The sequence below is a fragment of the Nerophis lumbriciformis genome, linkage group LG15 (genome assembly GCF_033978685.3).
Source record: "Nerophis lumbriciformis linkage group LG15, RoL_Nlum_v2.1, whole genome shotgun sequence".
Classification (NCBI taxonomy): Eukaryota; Metazoa; Chordata; class Actinopteri; order Syngnathiformes; family Syngnathidae; genus Nerophis; species Nerophis lumbriciformis.
This window is the reverse complement of record NC_084562.2, coordinates 29,463,978-29,481,929: the sequence shown is the minus strand read 5'-3', so window position 1 is coordinate 29,481,929 and position 17,952 is coordinate 29,463,978. Positions and strand designations below refer to the sequence as shown.

Here is a 17,952-nt window from a genome sequence, read left to right as displayed (position 1 = left end):
TTAATCTTGATTGATTGTGGTTAGATGACAGTAATCATGATTAATCAGATAGATGGACAGTAATCATGATTAATCACAGACGGACATTAATCATGATTAATCACAGATAGAAAGACAATCAAAAAATAATCGCAGACAGATAGACATTAATCGTGATTAATGTCTATCACAGTTATACAGTAATCATAATTAATCACAGATAGACAATCAAGATTAATCATGGATTAATAACAAAAAGACATTGATCATTATTAATCGCAGCTAGACATTAATCTTGATTGATTGTGGTTAGATGACAGTAGTCATGATTAATCAGATAGATGGACATTAATCGGGGGCGGTATAGCTCGGTTGGTAGAGTGCCAGCAACTTCAGGGTTCCAGGTTCGATCCCCACTTCCGCCGTACTAGTCACTGCCGTTGTGTCCTTGGGCAAGACACTTGACCCACCTGCTCCCAGTGACACCCACACTGCTTTAAATGGAACTTAGATATTGGCTTTCACTATGTAAAGCGCTTTGAGTCACTAGAGAAACACGCTATATAAATATAATTCACTTCACTTCACTAATCATGATTTATGTCTATTTGCAATTAATGATTAGTCACAGTTATACAGTAATCATGATTAATCGCAGATAGACATTAATCGAGATTAATCGCAGATGGTTGTTAATCATGATTAATCGCAGCTTGATGACAGTAATCATGACTAATCACAGACAGATGTACATTAATCATGATTAATAACAGATAGACATAATCATGATTAATGTGAAGTGAAGTGAATTATATTTATATAGCGCTTTTCTCTAGTGACTCAAAGCACTTTACATAGTGAAAGCCAATATGTAAGTTCCATTTAAAGCAGTGTGGGTGGCACTGGGAGAAGGTGGGTCAAGTGTCTTGCCCAAGGACACATCGGCAGTGACTTAATCACAGACAGATGTACATTAATTATGATTAATCCTAGATAGACATAATCATGATTACTCATAGACAGCTGTACTTTAATCATGATTAATCACAGATAGACATAATCATGATTAATCACAGATGGATGTACATTAATCATGATTAATTGCAGATAGACATAATCATGATTAATCGCAGATAGACATAATCATGATTAATCACAGACAGCTGTACTTTAATCATGATTAATCACAGATAGACAAAATCATGATTAATCACAGACAGATGTACAGTAATCATGATTAATCGCAGATAGACATAATCATGATTAATCACAGACAGCTGTACTTTAATCATGATTAATCACAGATAGACATAATCATGATTAATCACAGACATGTACAGTAATCATGATTAATCGCAGATAGACATAATCATGATTAATCACAGACAGCTGTACTTTAATCGTGATTAATCACAGATAGACATAATCATGATTAATCACAGACAGATGTACATTAATCATGATCAATCACAGATAGACATAATCATGATTAATCACAGACAGATGTACTTTAATCATGATTAATCACAGATAGACATAATCATGATTAATCACAGACAGCTGTACTTTAATCATGATTAATCACAGATAGACATAATCATGATTAATCACAGACAGCTGTACTTTAATCATGATTAATCACAGATAGACATAATCATGATTAATCACAGACAGCTTTACTTTAATCATGATTAATCACAGATAGACATAATCATGATTAATCACAGACAGCTGTACTTTAATCATGATTAATCACAGATAGACATAATCATGATTAATCACAGACATATGTACATTAATCATGATTAATGGCAGATAGACATAATCATGATTAATGATAGACAGATGTACTTTAATCATGATTAATCACAGATAGACATAATCATGATTAATCACAGACAGATGTACAGTAATCATGATTAATCACAGATAGACATAATCATGATTAATCACAGATAGACATAATCATGATTAATCACAGACAGATGTACTTTAATCATGATTAATCGCAGATAGACATAATCATGATTAATCACAGACAGCTGTACTTTAATCATGATTAATCACAGATAGACATCATCATGATTAATCACAGGCAGATGTACAGTAATCATGATTAATCGCAGATAGACATAATCATGATTAATCACAGACAGCTGTACTTTAATCATGATTAATCACAGATAGACATAATCATGATTAATCACAGACAGATGTACAGTAATCATGATTAATCACAGGTAGACATAATCATGATTAATCACAGACAGATGTACAGTAATCAAGATTAATGGCAGATAGACATAATCATGATTAATCACAGACAGCTTTACTTTAATCATGATTAATCACAGATAGACATAATCATGATTAATCACAGACAGATGTACAGTAATCATGATTAATCTCAGATGGACATAATCATGATTAATCACAGACAGCTGTACTTTAATCATGATTAATCACAGATAGACATAATCATGATTAATCACAGACAGATGTACAGTAATCAAGATTAATGGCAGATAGACATAATCATGATTAATCACAGACAGATGTACATTAATCATGATTAATCACAGATAGACATAATCATGATTAATCACAGACAGCTGTACTTAATCATGATTAATCACAGATATACATAATCATGATTAATCACAGACAGATGTACTTTAATCATGATTAATCACAGATAGACATAATCATGATTAATCACAGACAGATGTACATTAATCATGATTAATCACAGATAGACATAATCATGATTAATCACAGACAGCTGTACTTTAATCATGATTAATCACAGATAGACATAATCATGATTAATCACAGACAGATGTACAGTAATCATGATTAATCACAGGTAGACATAATCATGATTAATCACAGACAGATGTACAGTAATCAAGATTAATGGCAGATAGACATAATCATGATTAATCACAGACAGCTTTACTTTAATCATGATTAATCACAGATAGACATAATCATGATTAATCACAGACAGATGTACAGTAATCATGATTAATCTCAGATGGACATAATCATGATTAATCACAGACAGCTGTACTTTAATCATGATTAATCACAGATAGACATAATCATGATTAATCACAGACAGATGTACAGTAATCAAGATTAATGGCAGATAGACATAATCATGATTAATCACAGACAGATGTACATTAATCATGATTAATCACAGATAGACATAATCATGATTAATCACAGACAGCTGTACTTTAATCATGATTAATCACAGATATACATAATCATGATTAATCACAGACAGATGTACTTTAATCATGATTAATCACAGATAGACATAATCATGATTAATCACAGACAGATGTACATTAATCATGATTAATCACAGATAGACATAATCATGATTAATCACAGACAGCTGTACTTTAATCATGATTAATCACAGATATACATAATCATGATTAATCACAGACAGATGTACAGTAATCAAGATGAATGGCAGATAGACATAATCATGATTAATCACAGACACCTTTACTTTAATCATGATTAATCACAGATAGACATAATCATGATTAATCACAGACAGATGTACAGTAATCAAGATGAATGGCAGATAGACATAATCATGATTAATCACAGACAGCTTTACTTTAATCATGATTAATCACAGGTAGACATAATCATGATTAATCACAGACAGATGTACAGTAATCAAGATTAATGGCAGATAGACATAATCATGATTAATCACAGACAGCTTTACTTTAATCATGATTAATCACAGATAGACATAATCATGATTAATCACAGACAGATGTACAGTAATCATGATTAATCTCAGATGGACATAATCATGATTAATCACAGACAGCTGTACTTTAATCATGATTAATCACAGATATACATAATCATGATTAATCACAGACAGATGTACTTTAATCATGATTAATCACAGATAGACATAATCATGATTAATCACAGACAGATGTACATTAATCATGATTAATCACAGATAGACATAATCATGATTAATCACAGACAGCTGTACTTTAATCATGATTAATCACAGATATACATAATCATGATTAATCACAGACAGATGTACAGTAATCAAGATGAATGGCAGATAGACATAATCATGATTAATCACAGACACCTTTACTTTAATCATGATTAATCACAGATAGACATAATCATGATTAATCACAGACAGATGTACAGTAATCAAGATGAATGGCAGATAGACATAATCATGATTAATCACAGACAGCTTTACTTTAATCATGATTAATCACAGGTAGACATAATCATGATTAATCACAGACAGATGTACAGTAATCAAGATTAATGGCAGATAGACATAATCATGATTAATCACAGACAGCTTTACTTTAATCATGATTAATCACAGATAGACATAATCATGATTAATCACAGACAGATGTACAGTAATCATGATTAATCTCAGATGGACATAATCATGATTAATCACAGACAGCTGTACTTTAATCATGATTAATCACAGATATACATAATCATGATTAATCACAGACAGATGTACTTTAATCATGATTAATCACAGATAGACATAATCATGATTAATCACAGACAGATGTACATTAATCATGATTAATCACAGATAGACATAATCATGATTAATCACAGACAGCTGTACTTTAATCATGATTAATCACAGATATACATAATCATGATTAATCACAGACAGATGTACAGTAATCATGATGAATGGCAGATAGATGTTTGATTAATCACAGATATACATAATCATGATTAATCACAGACAGATGTACAGTAATCATGATGAATGGCAGATAGATGTTAATCATGAATAATGATGACAGTAATCATGATTAATCACAGATAATCACTCTCCACCAGAACCAGGCTCCTTGCTGCCGGTACCACTCCCTCATCGCCCGGGAGACGTGACTGACAGGCTGGACGTGCCAGAACTGGACCTGGGTAACCGGGTCCATCTGGTGGGCACCAACGGGCAGGAGGGTGTGGGCGGTCAGAGCCAGCACGTGGAGGAGTACAACAACAACAACAACAATGGCGCTCAGGGTCAATGGCCGCTGGTCTTCCTTCCTCTCCCCGACGCAGACGGCCGCCGCCAACCTTACGTTAAACTCAACGTGCCTCATGGCCTCACCTTTCCTAACGAGTCACGGCTCCCCCTGGAGGCCCAGACCAGAACCACACTGTCATGGCAGCCCTACAGTCAGAGCAACGCCTACCTGGTCTCCTGCAACCCTGTCACACACCTGGACGAGCAGATGTTCCAGGTGAGCACGCACCTCACCTGTGCTCCTCACCTGCCACACCTTACTTACCTGCTGTCTGTCACCTGTGACGTCCTCCTCACCTGCCACACCTTACTTACCTGCTGTCTGTCACCTGTGATGTCCTCCTCACCTGCCACACCTTACTTACCTGCTGTCTGTCACCTGTGATGTCCTCCTCACCTGCCACACCTTACTTACCTGCTGTCTGTCACCTGTGACGTCTCCCTCACCTGCCACACCTTACTTACCTGCTGGTTGTCACCTGTGACGTCCTCCTCACCTGCCACACCTTACTTACCTGCTGTCTGTCACCTGTGACGTCCTCCTCACCTGCCACACCTTACTTACCTGCTGTCTGTCACCTGTGACGTCTCCCTCACCTGCCACACCTTACTTACCTGCTGGTTGTCACCTGTGACGTCCTCCTCACCTGCCACACCTTACTTACCTGCTGGTTGTCACCTGTGACGTCCTCCTCACCTGCCACACCTTACTTACCTGCTGTCTGTCACCTGTGACGTCCTCCTCACCTGCCACACCTTACTTACCTGCTGATTGTCACCTGTAACGTCCTCCTCACCTGCCACACCTTACTTACCTGCTGTCTGTCACCTGTGACGTCCTCCTCACCTGCCACACCTTACTTACCTGCTGGTTGTCACCTGTGACGTCCTCCTCACCTGCCACACCTTACTTACCTGCTGGCTGACACCTGTGACGTCCTCCTCACCTGCCACACCTTACTTACCTGCTGTCTGTCACCTGTGACGTCCTCCTCACCTGCAACACCTTACTTACCTGCTGTCTGTCACCTGTGACGTCTCCCTCACCTGCCACACCTTACTTACCTGCTGTCTGTCACCTGTGACGTCTCCCTCACCTGCCACACCTTACTTACCTGCTGTCTGTCACCTGTGACGTCTCCCTCACCTGCCACACCTTACTTACCTGCTGTCTGTCACCTGTGACGTCTCCCTCACCTGCCACACCTTACTTACCTGCTGTCTGTCACCTGTGACGTCTCCCTCACCCGCCACACCTTACTTACCTGCTGGTTGTCACCTGTGACGTCCTCCTCACCTGCCACACCTTACTTACCTGCTGGTTGTCACCTGTGACGTCCTCCTCACTTGCCACACCTTACTTACCTGCTGGTTGTCACCTGTGACGTCCTCCTCACCTGCCACACCTTACTTACCCGTGTCTTTCACCTGTGCCCAGGTGCGCCTGCCAGGGACCACCACCACTGCCACGCTGGTGGGACTGACCCAGGGTGCCGACTACCAGGTCCTGGTGGAGGCCCTGAAGGGGGCGCTGAAACACAAAGTCCTGGAACAGACCATCTCTGCTGGGAACACAAGTCAGATATCATTCATACTCGACACGATACTGTCTGATACATGTTGCACTAAGTCCATCTGATACCATCTCTGCTGGGAACACAAGTCAGATATCATTCATACTCGACACGATACTGTCTGATACATGTTGCACTAAGTCCATCTGATACCATCTCTGCTGGGAACACAAGTCAGATATCATTCATACTCGACATGATACATGTGTTGCACAGTGTGTGTATTTATACACATATGTGTATATTCATAAATATATATTTGCATGTGTATTTATAGCTATATATATATACACATACATACAGTATATACATATATTGTATATCATTATATATATAAATATATATACTCTAAACTTATACTATGTATGTGTGTTTATTTATATACATATATTATAATATATATTATAAACATATCCAATATATTATTATATATAATTGATGTACTTATAACTTTGTACTTTCTGCTGTAATGTAAACTTTACAAAGAACTTATTTCTTGGTAATTGCTTAGCTGCTAGTTTAGCGTGTAACGTGTTTAGCCTCGTCCTCCAGTGATAACACTACTTGATAATGATACTTAAGAAGTGGAGTTGATTTCCCGAATTAGAAGTGATGGATATTAGCTGAGTGGAGCGGCTCCACACTGCGTATGGAGACTCCTAATGAGTTCAAGTATCATCTGTATTAGAAGTTATTCATCCATCATGTCCTTATTTTTATTAAAATGAGCTGATACTGATTGGTGATGGATCTACTAAGTGATATTATTCCTTCTCATCTTCTTCTTCCTGAAGTTCCAGACGGACTTCCTTCCACGCTCCCAGACGGACTTCCTGCCACAGACGACGCCTGCTATGACACTTTCACCACCACCTACCATGATGTGGGCGCCGAGTGGGAGCGCATGTCTGAGACCGGCTTCAAGCTGTGGTGCAGATGTTTGGGTCTGGGCCGAGGACACTTCCGCTGTGACTCCTCCAGTTAGTACACTCACTACTTCTCTTCACTACTTCTCTTCCCCACTTCTTTTCCCTACTTCTCTTCCCTACTTCTCTTCCCTACTTCTCTGAGGATAGTAGGAGAGGAACAGTAGGAGAGGAAATCAGGAGAGGAAGTCAGGAGGAACCTACTCTTCAACTCTCCCCTACTTCTCTTCCCCACTTCTCCTTCCCTACTTCTCTTCCCTACTAGGCAGAGGAAAGTAGGAGCGGACAACGTAGGCGAGCCCTACTTCTCTTCCCTACTTCTCTTCCCACTAGCACTTCGCCTACTTCACTTCGTCCACTTCTCTTCCCTAGCCGACGTGACCCTACCTTCTCTTCCCACTCTTCCCTACTTCTCTTCCCTACTTCTCTTCCCTACTTCTCTCCGCTACTTCTCTTCAAGCTACGGATCTACTTCACTACAACTCTACCCTACTTCTCTTCCCTACTTCTCTTCACTACTTCTGAGGAACGTCAGGAGGAACTTCGACCCTACTTACTCCAACTTCTCTTCCTCACTTCTCCTTCCCTACTTACCTATCCCTACTTTTCCTACAACTTCTTCCCCACTTCTCTTCCCCTACTTCTCTTCCCACTTCTCTTCCCTACTTCTCCCTTCTAGGCGAGCCTACTTCGGAGCGGACTTCTCTTCCGCTACTTAGGAAAGGGAATAGGCGAGGAACAAGTAAGTGGAGGGACTTCTCTTCCCTACTTCTCTTCCCTACTGCTCTTCCACTTCCACCTAACTACCTACAATAGGAGAGGAAAGTCGGAGAAGGAACAGTCTTCCCTACTTTTCTTCCCCACTTCTCTGAGGAAAATCCGAACTAATAGGTCCCTACTTCTCTTCCCTACTTCTCTTCCCACTCTCTCCGACTCTCTTCCACTTCTCTTCCCTACTTCTCTTCCCACTTCTCTTCCCACTTCTCTTCCCCTACTTCTCTCCCACTTCTCTTCCTCTTCTCTCCTACTTCTCTTCCTACTTCTCTTCCCTACCTTCTCTTCCCTACTTCTCTCCCACTTCTCTTCCCCACCTTCATCTTCCCAACTTTCTTCCCCACTTCTCTTCCCCACTTCTCTTCTTCCCACTTCTCTTCCACTTCTCTCCCACTTCTCTTCCCCACTTCTCTTCCCACTTCTGCTTCCAGTCGGCGAGGCAAATCGGAGACAACCTCTTCCCTACTTTTCTTCCCCACTTCTCTTCCCTACTTTTCTTCCCCACTTCTCTTCCCTACTTCTCTTCCCTACTTCTCTTCCCTACTTCTCTTCCCTACTTTTCTTCCCCACTTCTCTTCCCTACTTCTCTTCCCTACTTCTCTTCCCTACTTCTCTTCCCCACTTCTCTTCCCTACTTCTCTTCCCTACTTTTCTTCCCCACTTCTCTTCCCTACTTCTCTTCACTACTTCTCTTCCCTACTTCTCTTCCCTACTTTTCTTCCCCACTTCTCTTCCCTACTTCTCTTCCCTACTTCTCTTCCCTACTTCTCTTCCCTACTTCTCTTCCCCACTTCTCTTCCCCACTTCTCTTCCCTACTTCTCTTCACTACTTCTCTTCCCTACTTCTCTTCCCTACTTCTCTTCCCCACTTCTCTTCCCCACTTCTCTTCCCCACTTCTCTTCCCTACTTCTCTTCCCTACTTTTCTTCCCCACTTCTCTTCCCTACTTCTCTTCCCTACTTTTCTTCCCCACTTCTCTTCCCCACTTCTCTTCCCTACTTTTCTTCCCCACTTCTCTTCCCTACTTCTCTTCCCTACTTCTCTTCCCTACTTCTCTTCCGTACTTTTCTTCCCCACTTCTCTTCCCTACTTCTCTTCCCTACTTTTCTTCCCCACTTCTCTTCCCTACTTCTCTTCACTACTTCTCTTCCCTACTTTTCTTCCCCACTTCTCTTCCCTACTTCTCTTCCCTACTTCTCTTCCCTACTTTTCTTCCCCACTTCTCTTCCCTACTTCTCTTCCCTACTTTTCTTCCCCACTTCTCTTCCCTACTTTTCTTCCCCACTTCTCTTCACTACTTCTCTTCCCTACTTCTCTTCCCTACTTTTCTTCCCCACTTCTCTTCCCTACTTCTCTTCCCTACTTCTCTTCCCTACTTCTCTTCCCTACTTCTCTTCCCCACTTCTCTTCCCCACTTCTCTTCCCCACTTCTCTTCCCTACTTCTCTTCCCTACTTCTCTTCACTACTTCTCTTCACTACTTCTCTTCCCTACTTTTCTTCCCCACTTCTCTTCCCTACTTCTCTTCCTTACTTCTCTTCCCTACTTTTCTTCCCCACTTCTCTTCCCTACTTTTCTTCCCCACTTCTCTTCCCTACTTCTCTTCCCTACTTTTCTTCCCCACTTCTCTTCCCTACTTCTCTTCCCTACTTCTCTTCCTTACTTCTCTTCCCCACTTCTCTTCCCTACTTCTCTTCCCTACTTCTCTTCCTTACTTCTCTTCCCCACTTCTCTTCCCTACTTCTCTTCACTACTTCTCTTCACTACTTCTCTTCCCTACTTTTCTTCCCCACTTCTCTTCCCTACTTCTCTTCCCTACTTCTCTTCCCTACTTTTCTTCCCCACTTCTCTTCCCTACTTCTCTTCCCTACTTTTCTTCCCCACTTCTCTTCCCTACTTCTCTTCACTACTTCTCTTCCCTACTTTTCTTCCCCACTTCTCTTCCCTACTTCTCTTCCCTACTTCTCTTCCCTACTTTTCTTCCCCACTTCTCTTCCCTACTTCTCTTCCCTACTTTTCTTCCCCACTTCTCTTCCCTACTTTTCTTCCCCACTTCTCTTCACTACTTCTCTTCCATACTTCTCTTCCCTACTTCTCTTCCCCACTTCTCTTCCCAGTATGTAGCCTCACTACTTCTCCTGGGCTAATGTTAGCATATGCTAGCTAAAACGTTTGTAAAATACATGTCAAATTCTTGGTTCAGTCAGTAAATTAAAGATAATGTGGGTGTTCCTGCAGTGTGTTGCCATGACAACGTTCAGTCAGTAAATTAAAGATAATGTGGGTGTTCCTGCAGTGTGTTGCCATGACAACATTCAGTCAGTAAATTAAAGATATTGTGTGTGTTCCTACAGGGTGGTGCCATGACAACGGGCAGAACTACCGCGTGGGAGAAAAGTGGGACCGGCAGGCAGAGAATGGTCACATGATGAGCTGCACGTGCTCGGGGAACGGCAAAGGAGAGTTCAAGTGTGAACCTCGTGAGTCAACATTTGTCTCCCTCTGGTGGTGAACCTACCACACTGCATGTGGACTTATTGTCTCCCTCTGGTGGTGAACCTACCACACTGCATGTTGACTTATTGTCTCCCTCTGGTGGTGAACCTACCACACTGCATGTTGACTTATTGTCTCCCTCTGGTGGTGAACCTACCACACTGCATGTTGACTTATTGTCTCCCTCTGGTGGTGAACCTACCACACTGCATGTTGACCACCTTCACCTTCTTCTTCTTCTTCTCCCTGCAGACGAGTCAGTTTGCTACGACGAGGGCAAAACCTTCCAGGTGGGCAACCAGTGGCAGAAAGAATACCTGGGCGCCATTTGTACCTGCACCTGCTACGGAGGACAGCAGGTATTGATTATTGATTATTAGCCATCTTCCATATTGATGATCAATGATCCATGTTCCATGTGTAATATTGATGATCAATGATTGATGTGTAATATTGATGATCAATGTGCAATATTGATGAATATTTGCTGACGTCAGGGCTGGAGATGTGAGAATTGTCTCAGACCTTCTTCTGCTGCTGACGCCAGCCTGCTGACACCTGTCCGATACGGAGACAGCACACTCATCAAGGTGATATTAATATGAATACTACAACATGATATCATAGTAAATATGAATAATAACAGATTATATCATATTGAATATGAATACTAAAATATATTAAATATGAATACTAAAATATATTAAATATTAATACTACAAGATGATATCAAAAATAAATATGAATATTAAAAGATGATGTATTAAATATGAACACTAAAAGATATAATAAATATGAATACTAAAAGATGATATATTAAACATGAATACTAAAAGATGAAATATGAATACTAAAATATATAATATGAATACTAAATGATATATTAAATATGAATACGGAAATATTAAATATTAATACATTAAATATGAATACTAAAAGACGATATATTAAATATGAACATTAAAAAATATATATTATATATGAATATTAAAAAATGATATCCTATTAAATATGAATACTAAAATATATATTAAATATAAATATTAAAAGATGATATATTGAACATAAATACAAAAAATATTGAATTTTTTTTTTTTTTATTAAATATGAATATTAAAAGATATAATTAAATATGACTACTAGAAGAAAATCTAATACATTTGTCATTAGATTATCAGTGGCGGAGCAGGAAGGGGCTAGGAACATTTCTCACACAGTGCCGTGTCTTTGACTTTTGAATGCGCTTCTTCACGCTAAGCGGGGCCCCCGCAGATCACGGGCCCCCAGCACAGTGTGATGAATGATTGGAGGTTTGTTGTGAAATGTTTGTGCAGAACATCCATTGTCCCATCGAGTGTCTGAGACCTGACCTGCTGGCAAACACCCACGTGGTGCCGGACCCTCGAGAGTGAAGTCCACCCATCCCCCGCTTCGCTTCTTCCACCACTGCACTGCCTCACCTGCCACAACACAACACAACCCTGACCCCAGACCACAACACAACCCTGACCCCAGACCACAACACAATCCTGACCCCAGACCACAACACAACCCTGACACAATCATCCTTTCACACGTCACCTTCTCCAGCTTCCAGGAGAGAGAAGAAGCCATTGCAGTTTTTGTCAGAGTTCTTGTGTTCCTGCAAGTAAAAAGGTGACACTGTCCCTTTAAGAATAATTTATCCTTTCTTTTCTGTGTGAATTGTTTGTGTTTCTGCCAAACTTGTTTCTACTGCACAAAGTCCATCCTTGTAATAAAGTTGGAAAGATCACCAGAAAAATGTCACGTTTTTATTGATGCCTTTCTAGTGGGGGTGGTCGATACTGGGATGTTTTGGTATCGATTCGATACCAAGTAGCGTCAAAACAGGTGGAGAATTGCAGATATTGATACGTTAAACTTGAAATGTCATAATAGTTTGTGAATATGCTTCTAGAAAGTTGATCATAATTTCCTTATGAAAGTGCTGAAAATAAAACAAGTGTTACTATTCAACTGTAATAGTATAAGTAGTCAGGGGGGAGGGGCCTGAGAGAGAGACAATAGAGATAGTGTGTGTGTGTGTGTGTGTGTGTGACTACAAGTTGCATAAATTGTGAGGATAATCAGCAGCAAAAGTAAGATCCTGTCACACAAATATCCATCTAAATATCGTTAATATTGGTCTGATACCAGTACCCACTACTTGGTATCAATATGAAGGAATGATGAAACATGTGATTAGTGATGATGAAATATTTGGTAAGAAACATTGAATGACGTCAGTAGTTTATTTCACTCAATAGAAGATTATTCACTTGTGGTCAACGTTCAGTTACAGAAGTGATGGTTGGAACGTTGACTTGGTGATCAGAGACAAATGTTGACTTGGTGATCAGAGACGAATGTTGACTTGGTGATCAGAGACGAATGTTGACTTGGTGATCAGAGACAAATGTTGACTTGGTGATCGGAGACGAATGTTGACTTGGTGATCAGACGAATGTTGACTTGGTGATCAGAGACAAATGTTGATCAGAGACTAATGTTGACTTGGTGATCAGAGACGAATGTTGACTTGGTGATCAGAGACGAATGTTGACTTGGTGATCAGAGACGAATGTTGACTTGGTGATCGGAGACGAATGTTGACTTGGTGATCAGAGACAAATGTTGACTTGGTGATCAGAGACGAATGTTGACTTGGTGATCAGAGACAAATGTTGATCAGAGACTAATGTTGACTTGGTGATCAGAGACGAATGTTGACTTGGTGATCAGAGACGAATGTTGACTTGGTGATCGGAGACGAATGTTGACTTGGTGATCAGAGACAAATGTTGACTTGGTGATCAGAGACGAATGTTGACTTGGTGATCAGAGACAAATGTTGATCAGAGACTAATGTTGACTTGGTGATCAGAGACGAATGTTGACTTGGTGATCAGAGACGAATGTTGACTTGGTGATCAGAGACGAATGTTGACTTGGTGATCAGAGACAAATGTTGACTTGGTGATCAGAGACAAATGTTGATCAGAGACTAATGTTGACTTGGTGATCAGAGACTAATGTTGATCAGAGACTAATGTTGACTTGGTGATCAGAGACTAATGTTGACTTGGTGATCAGAGACAAATGTTGACTTGGTGATCAGAGACGAATGTTGACTTCTCTGCTCAAGTGCTTAGTGATGGAAGAGTCGCATGTTGGTGTGCACCAGAGTGATGCCTTGCTCATTGCAGGCGTTGATCACCAGCTGGTCTGCAGCAGAACCTGACGGAGCTGCGATGTAGCGCACACCACTCTGAGAGAGACACACACACACAATCAATGTCAGACATGAATGTAAGACGACACATTAATGCTCGACATGAATGTAAGACGACACATTAATGTCAGACATGAATCTAAGACAACACATAAATGTTCAACATGACTGTAGGATGACATTGTTAGACAAGAATGTAAGACAACACATTGTTAGACATGAAGGTAAGACACATTAATGCTCAACATGAATGTAAGACGACACATTGTCACACATGAATGTAAGACGACAATGTCAGACATGAATGTAAGACGACACAATGTCAGACATGAATGTAAGACGACACATAAATGTTCAACATGAATGTAAGACAACATTGTTAGACATGAATGTAAGAACACAATGTTAGACATGAATGTAAGATGACACAATGCTCGACATGAATGTAAGACGACACATTAAAGTCAGACATGAATGTAAGACGACACATTAATGTCAGACATGAATGTAAGACACATTAATGTCAGACATGAATGTAAGACGACACATTGTCAGACATTAATGTCAGACATGAATGTAAGACGACAATGTCAGACATGAATGTAAGACAACATTGTTAGACATGAATGTAAGAACACATTAATGTTAGACATGAATGTAAGATGACACATTAATGCTCGACATGAATGTAAGACGACACATTAAAGTCAGACATGAATGTAAGACAACACAAATGTAAGACGACGCATTAATGTCAGACATGAATGTAAGACGACACAATGTCAGACATGAATGTAAGACAACACAAATGTTCAACATGAATGTAAGACGACATTGTTAGACATTAATGTAAGACAACACAAATGTTCAACATGAATGTAAGACGACATTGTTAGACATGAATGTAAGACAAAACAATGTTAGACATGAATGTAAGATGACACATTAATGCTCGACATGAATGTAAGACGACACATTAAAGTCAGACATGAATGTAAGACAACACAAATGTAAGACGACACATTAATGTCAGACATGAATGTAAGACAACACAAATGTTCAACATGATGTAAGAACACAAATGTTAAACATGAATGTAAGACGACATTGTTAGACATGAATGTAAGACAACACATTAATGTTACACATGAATGTAAGACGACATATTAATGTTAGACATGAATGTAAGACGACACAAATGTTAGACATGAATGTAAGACACATTAATGTTAGAAAAGAATGTAAGACAACACAAATGTTCAACATGAATGTAAGACGACATTGTTGGACATGAATGTAAGACAACACATAAATGTTAGACATGAATGTAAAATGACACAAATGTGAGACATGAATGTAATACGACAAATGTAAGAAATTAATATAAGACATGAATGTAAGACAACACATTGTTAGACATGAATGTAAGATGACACAAATTTAAGACATGAATGTAAGACGACAAACGTAAGAAATTAACATAAGACATGAATGTAAGACACAAATGTAAGACAACAAAATGTAAGACGACACAAGAATGTAAGACGGCAGTAATGTAAGACAGGAATGTAAGATAGGAATATAAGACAACAAACAAATATAAGACAGTATGTGAGCGTAAGACGACACAATGTTAGCCATTAATGTAAGACAACAAACAAATGTAAGACGACATGCGGATGTAAGACAGTATGTGAGCGTAAAACGACAATGTTAGACATGAATGTAAGACAACACATTAATGTTAAACAAACATATGTAAGAGGACATGCGGATGTAAGACAGTATGTGAACGTAAGACGACACAATGTTAGCCATGAATGTAAGACAACACATTGTTAGACAACAAACAAATGTAAGACGACACAATGTTAGCCATGAATGTAAGACAACACATTAATGTTAGACAACACACAAATGTAAGACGACACAATGTTAGCCATGAATGTAAGGCAACACTTTAATGTTAGACAACAAACAAATGTGAGAGGTCATGCGGATGTAAGATGATCCACGAGAATGTGAGACTATGTGAGCGTGAGACGACACAATGTTAGCCATGAATGTAAGACAACATATTCATGTTAGACAACAAATGTAAGACAGTATGTGAGTGTAAGACACAAGAATGTAACACAGTATGTGAGTGTAAGACGACACAAGAATGTAAGACTGTATGTGAGTGTAAGACGACATGTGAATGTAAGACAGTGAGTGTAAGACGACACAAGAATGTAAGACAGTATGTAAGTGTAAGACGACACGTGAATGTAAGACAGTATGTGAGTGTAAGACGACACAAGAATGTAAGACAGTATGTGAGTGTAAGACGACACAAGAATGTAAGACAGTATGTGAGTGTAAGACACAAGAATGTAAGACAGTATGTGAGTGTAAGACGACACAAGAATGTAAGACAGTATGTGAGTGTAAGACGACACAAGAATGTAAGACAGTATGTGAGTGTAAGACGACAAGAATGTAAGATGGTATGTGAGTGTAAGACGACACAAGGATGTAAGACAGTATGCGAGTGTAAGACGACACAAGAATGTAAGACAGTATGTGAGTGTAAGACGACATGTGAATGTAAGACAGTATGTGAGAGTAAGACGACACGTGAATGTAAGACAGTATGTGAGTGTAAGACACGTGAATGTAAGACAGTATGTGAGTGTAAGACGACACAAGGATGTAAGACAGAATGTGAGTGTAAGACGACACAAGAATGTAAGACAGTATGTGAGTGTAAGACACAAGAATGTAAGACAGTATGTGAGTGTAAGACGACACAAGAATGTAAGACAGTATGTGAGTGTAAGACGACACAAGAATGTAAGACAGTATGTGAGTGTAAGACGACACGTGAATGTAAGACAGTATGTGAGTGTAAGACGACACGTGAATGTAAGACAGTATGTGAGTGTAAGACGACACGTGAATGTAAGACAGTATGTGAGTGTAAGACGACACGTGAATGTAAGACAGTATGTGAGTGTAAGACGACACGTGAATGTAAGACAGTATGTGAGTGTAAGACGACACGTGAATGTAAGACAGTATGTGAGTGTAAGACGACCTGCTTGGCTCTATCGATGTTGTCTCTGAAGGGGAAGAAGGCATCAGAGCTGACAGAAACATCCTGCAAGGAAGTCATCCACTTCTTCTTCTCAGTCTCTGACAGAAAGTCAGGAACTTGCTGGAACTTTGACCTCCACACCTCCAAGTCTGGGCCCTGAAGTCATGCAGTGACATCATGACATCATGCAGTGACATCATGACATCATGCAGTGAAAATGATGCATTTATGAAACATGGATGTGATTCTTATTAGGTCAAAGTGCACAAAAAGAGCAAGAAAGAACAAATTGTATTAATATCAATTCATAGGATTTTGTCAAGTGAAAAGATTTGGAGTATGGAAAACATTAAAATAATATATATATATTGTATTATGTATATTATATATACATTGTATTATTGTGTATATATATATATATATATATATATATATATACACCGTATTTTCCGCACTATAAGGCGCACCTAAAAACCACAAATTTTCTCAAAAGCTGACAGTGCGCCTTATAACCCGGTGCGCTTTATATATGGATTAATATTAAGATTCATTTTCATAAAGTTTCGGTCTCGCAACTACGGTAAACAGCCGGCATCTTTTTTCCCCGTAGAAGAGGAAGTGCTTCTTCTTCTACGCAAGCAACCGCCAAGGTAAGCACCCGCCCCCATAGAACAGGAAGCGCTTCTTCTTCTACTGTAAGCAACCACCCGCCCGCGTAGAAGAGGAAGAAGCGCGCGGATATTACCGTACGTTTCATTTCCTTTGTGTGTTTACATCTGTAAAGACCAC

At 39.5% G+C, this 17,952-nt stretch overlaps 2 protein-coding genes across 6 annotated transcripts in view; one reads left to right on the top strand and one right to left on the bottom strand.

Annotated features, from left to right (window-relative positions):
• The window catches only part of fn1b (fibronectin 1b), a 142,748-nt gene extending 130,233 nt beyond the window's left edge, over positions 1–12,515 (top strand). For 2 of the 3 annotated variants that reach the window (XM_061974613.2, XM_061974614.2), the window contains 7 exons: positions 4,873–5,279; positions 6,501–6,639; positions 7,431–7,616; positions 10,690–10,815; positions 11,084–11,190; positions 11,329–11,421; positions 12,166–12,515. In XM_061974613.2, coding sequence (XP_061830597.1) covers positions 4,873–5,279; positions 6,501–6,639; positions 7,431–7,616; positions 10,690–10,815; positions 11,084–11,190; positions 11,329–11,421; positions 12,166–12,243 — 1,136 coding nt within the window. In that variant the 3' untranslated portion in view covers positions 12,244–12,515. The remainder of the gene's footprint in view (positions 1–4,872; positions 5,280–6,500; positions 6,640–7,430; positions 7,617–10,689; positions 10,816–11,083; positions 11,191–11,328; positions 11,422–12,165) is intronic. The other variant, XR_012050846.1, reaches the window with a different exon arrangement.
• A 575-nt stretch (positions 12,516–13,090) lies between these two features.
• The window catches only part of atic (5-aminoimidazole-4-carboxamide ribonucleotide formyltransferase/IMP cyclohydrolase), a 41,321-nt gene continuing 36,459 nt past the window's right edge, over positions 13,091–17,952 (bottom strand). For 2 of the 3 annotated variants that reach the window (XM_061974615.1, XM_061974616.1), the window contains exons 14-15: positions 17,164–17,319; positions 13,091–14,120 (exon numbers count right to left, since the gene is read on the bottom strand). In XM_061974615.1, coding sequence (XP_061830599.1) covers positions 14,001–14,120; positions 17,164–17,319 — 276 coding nt within the window. In that variant the 3' untranslated portion in view covers positions 13,091–14,000. The remainder of the gene's footprint in view (positions 14,121–17,163; positions 17,320–17,952) is intronic. The other variant, XR_012050845.1, reaches the window with a different exon arrangement.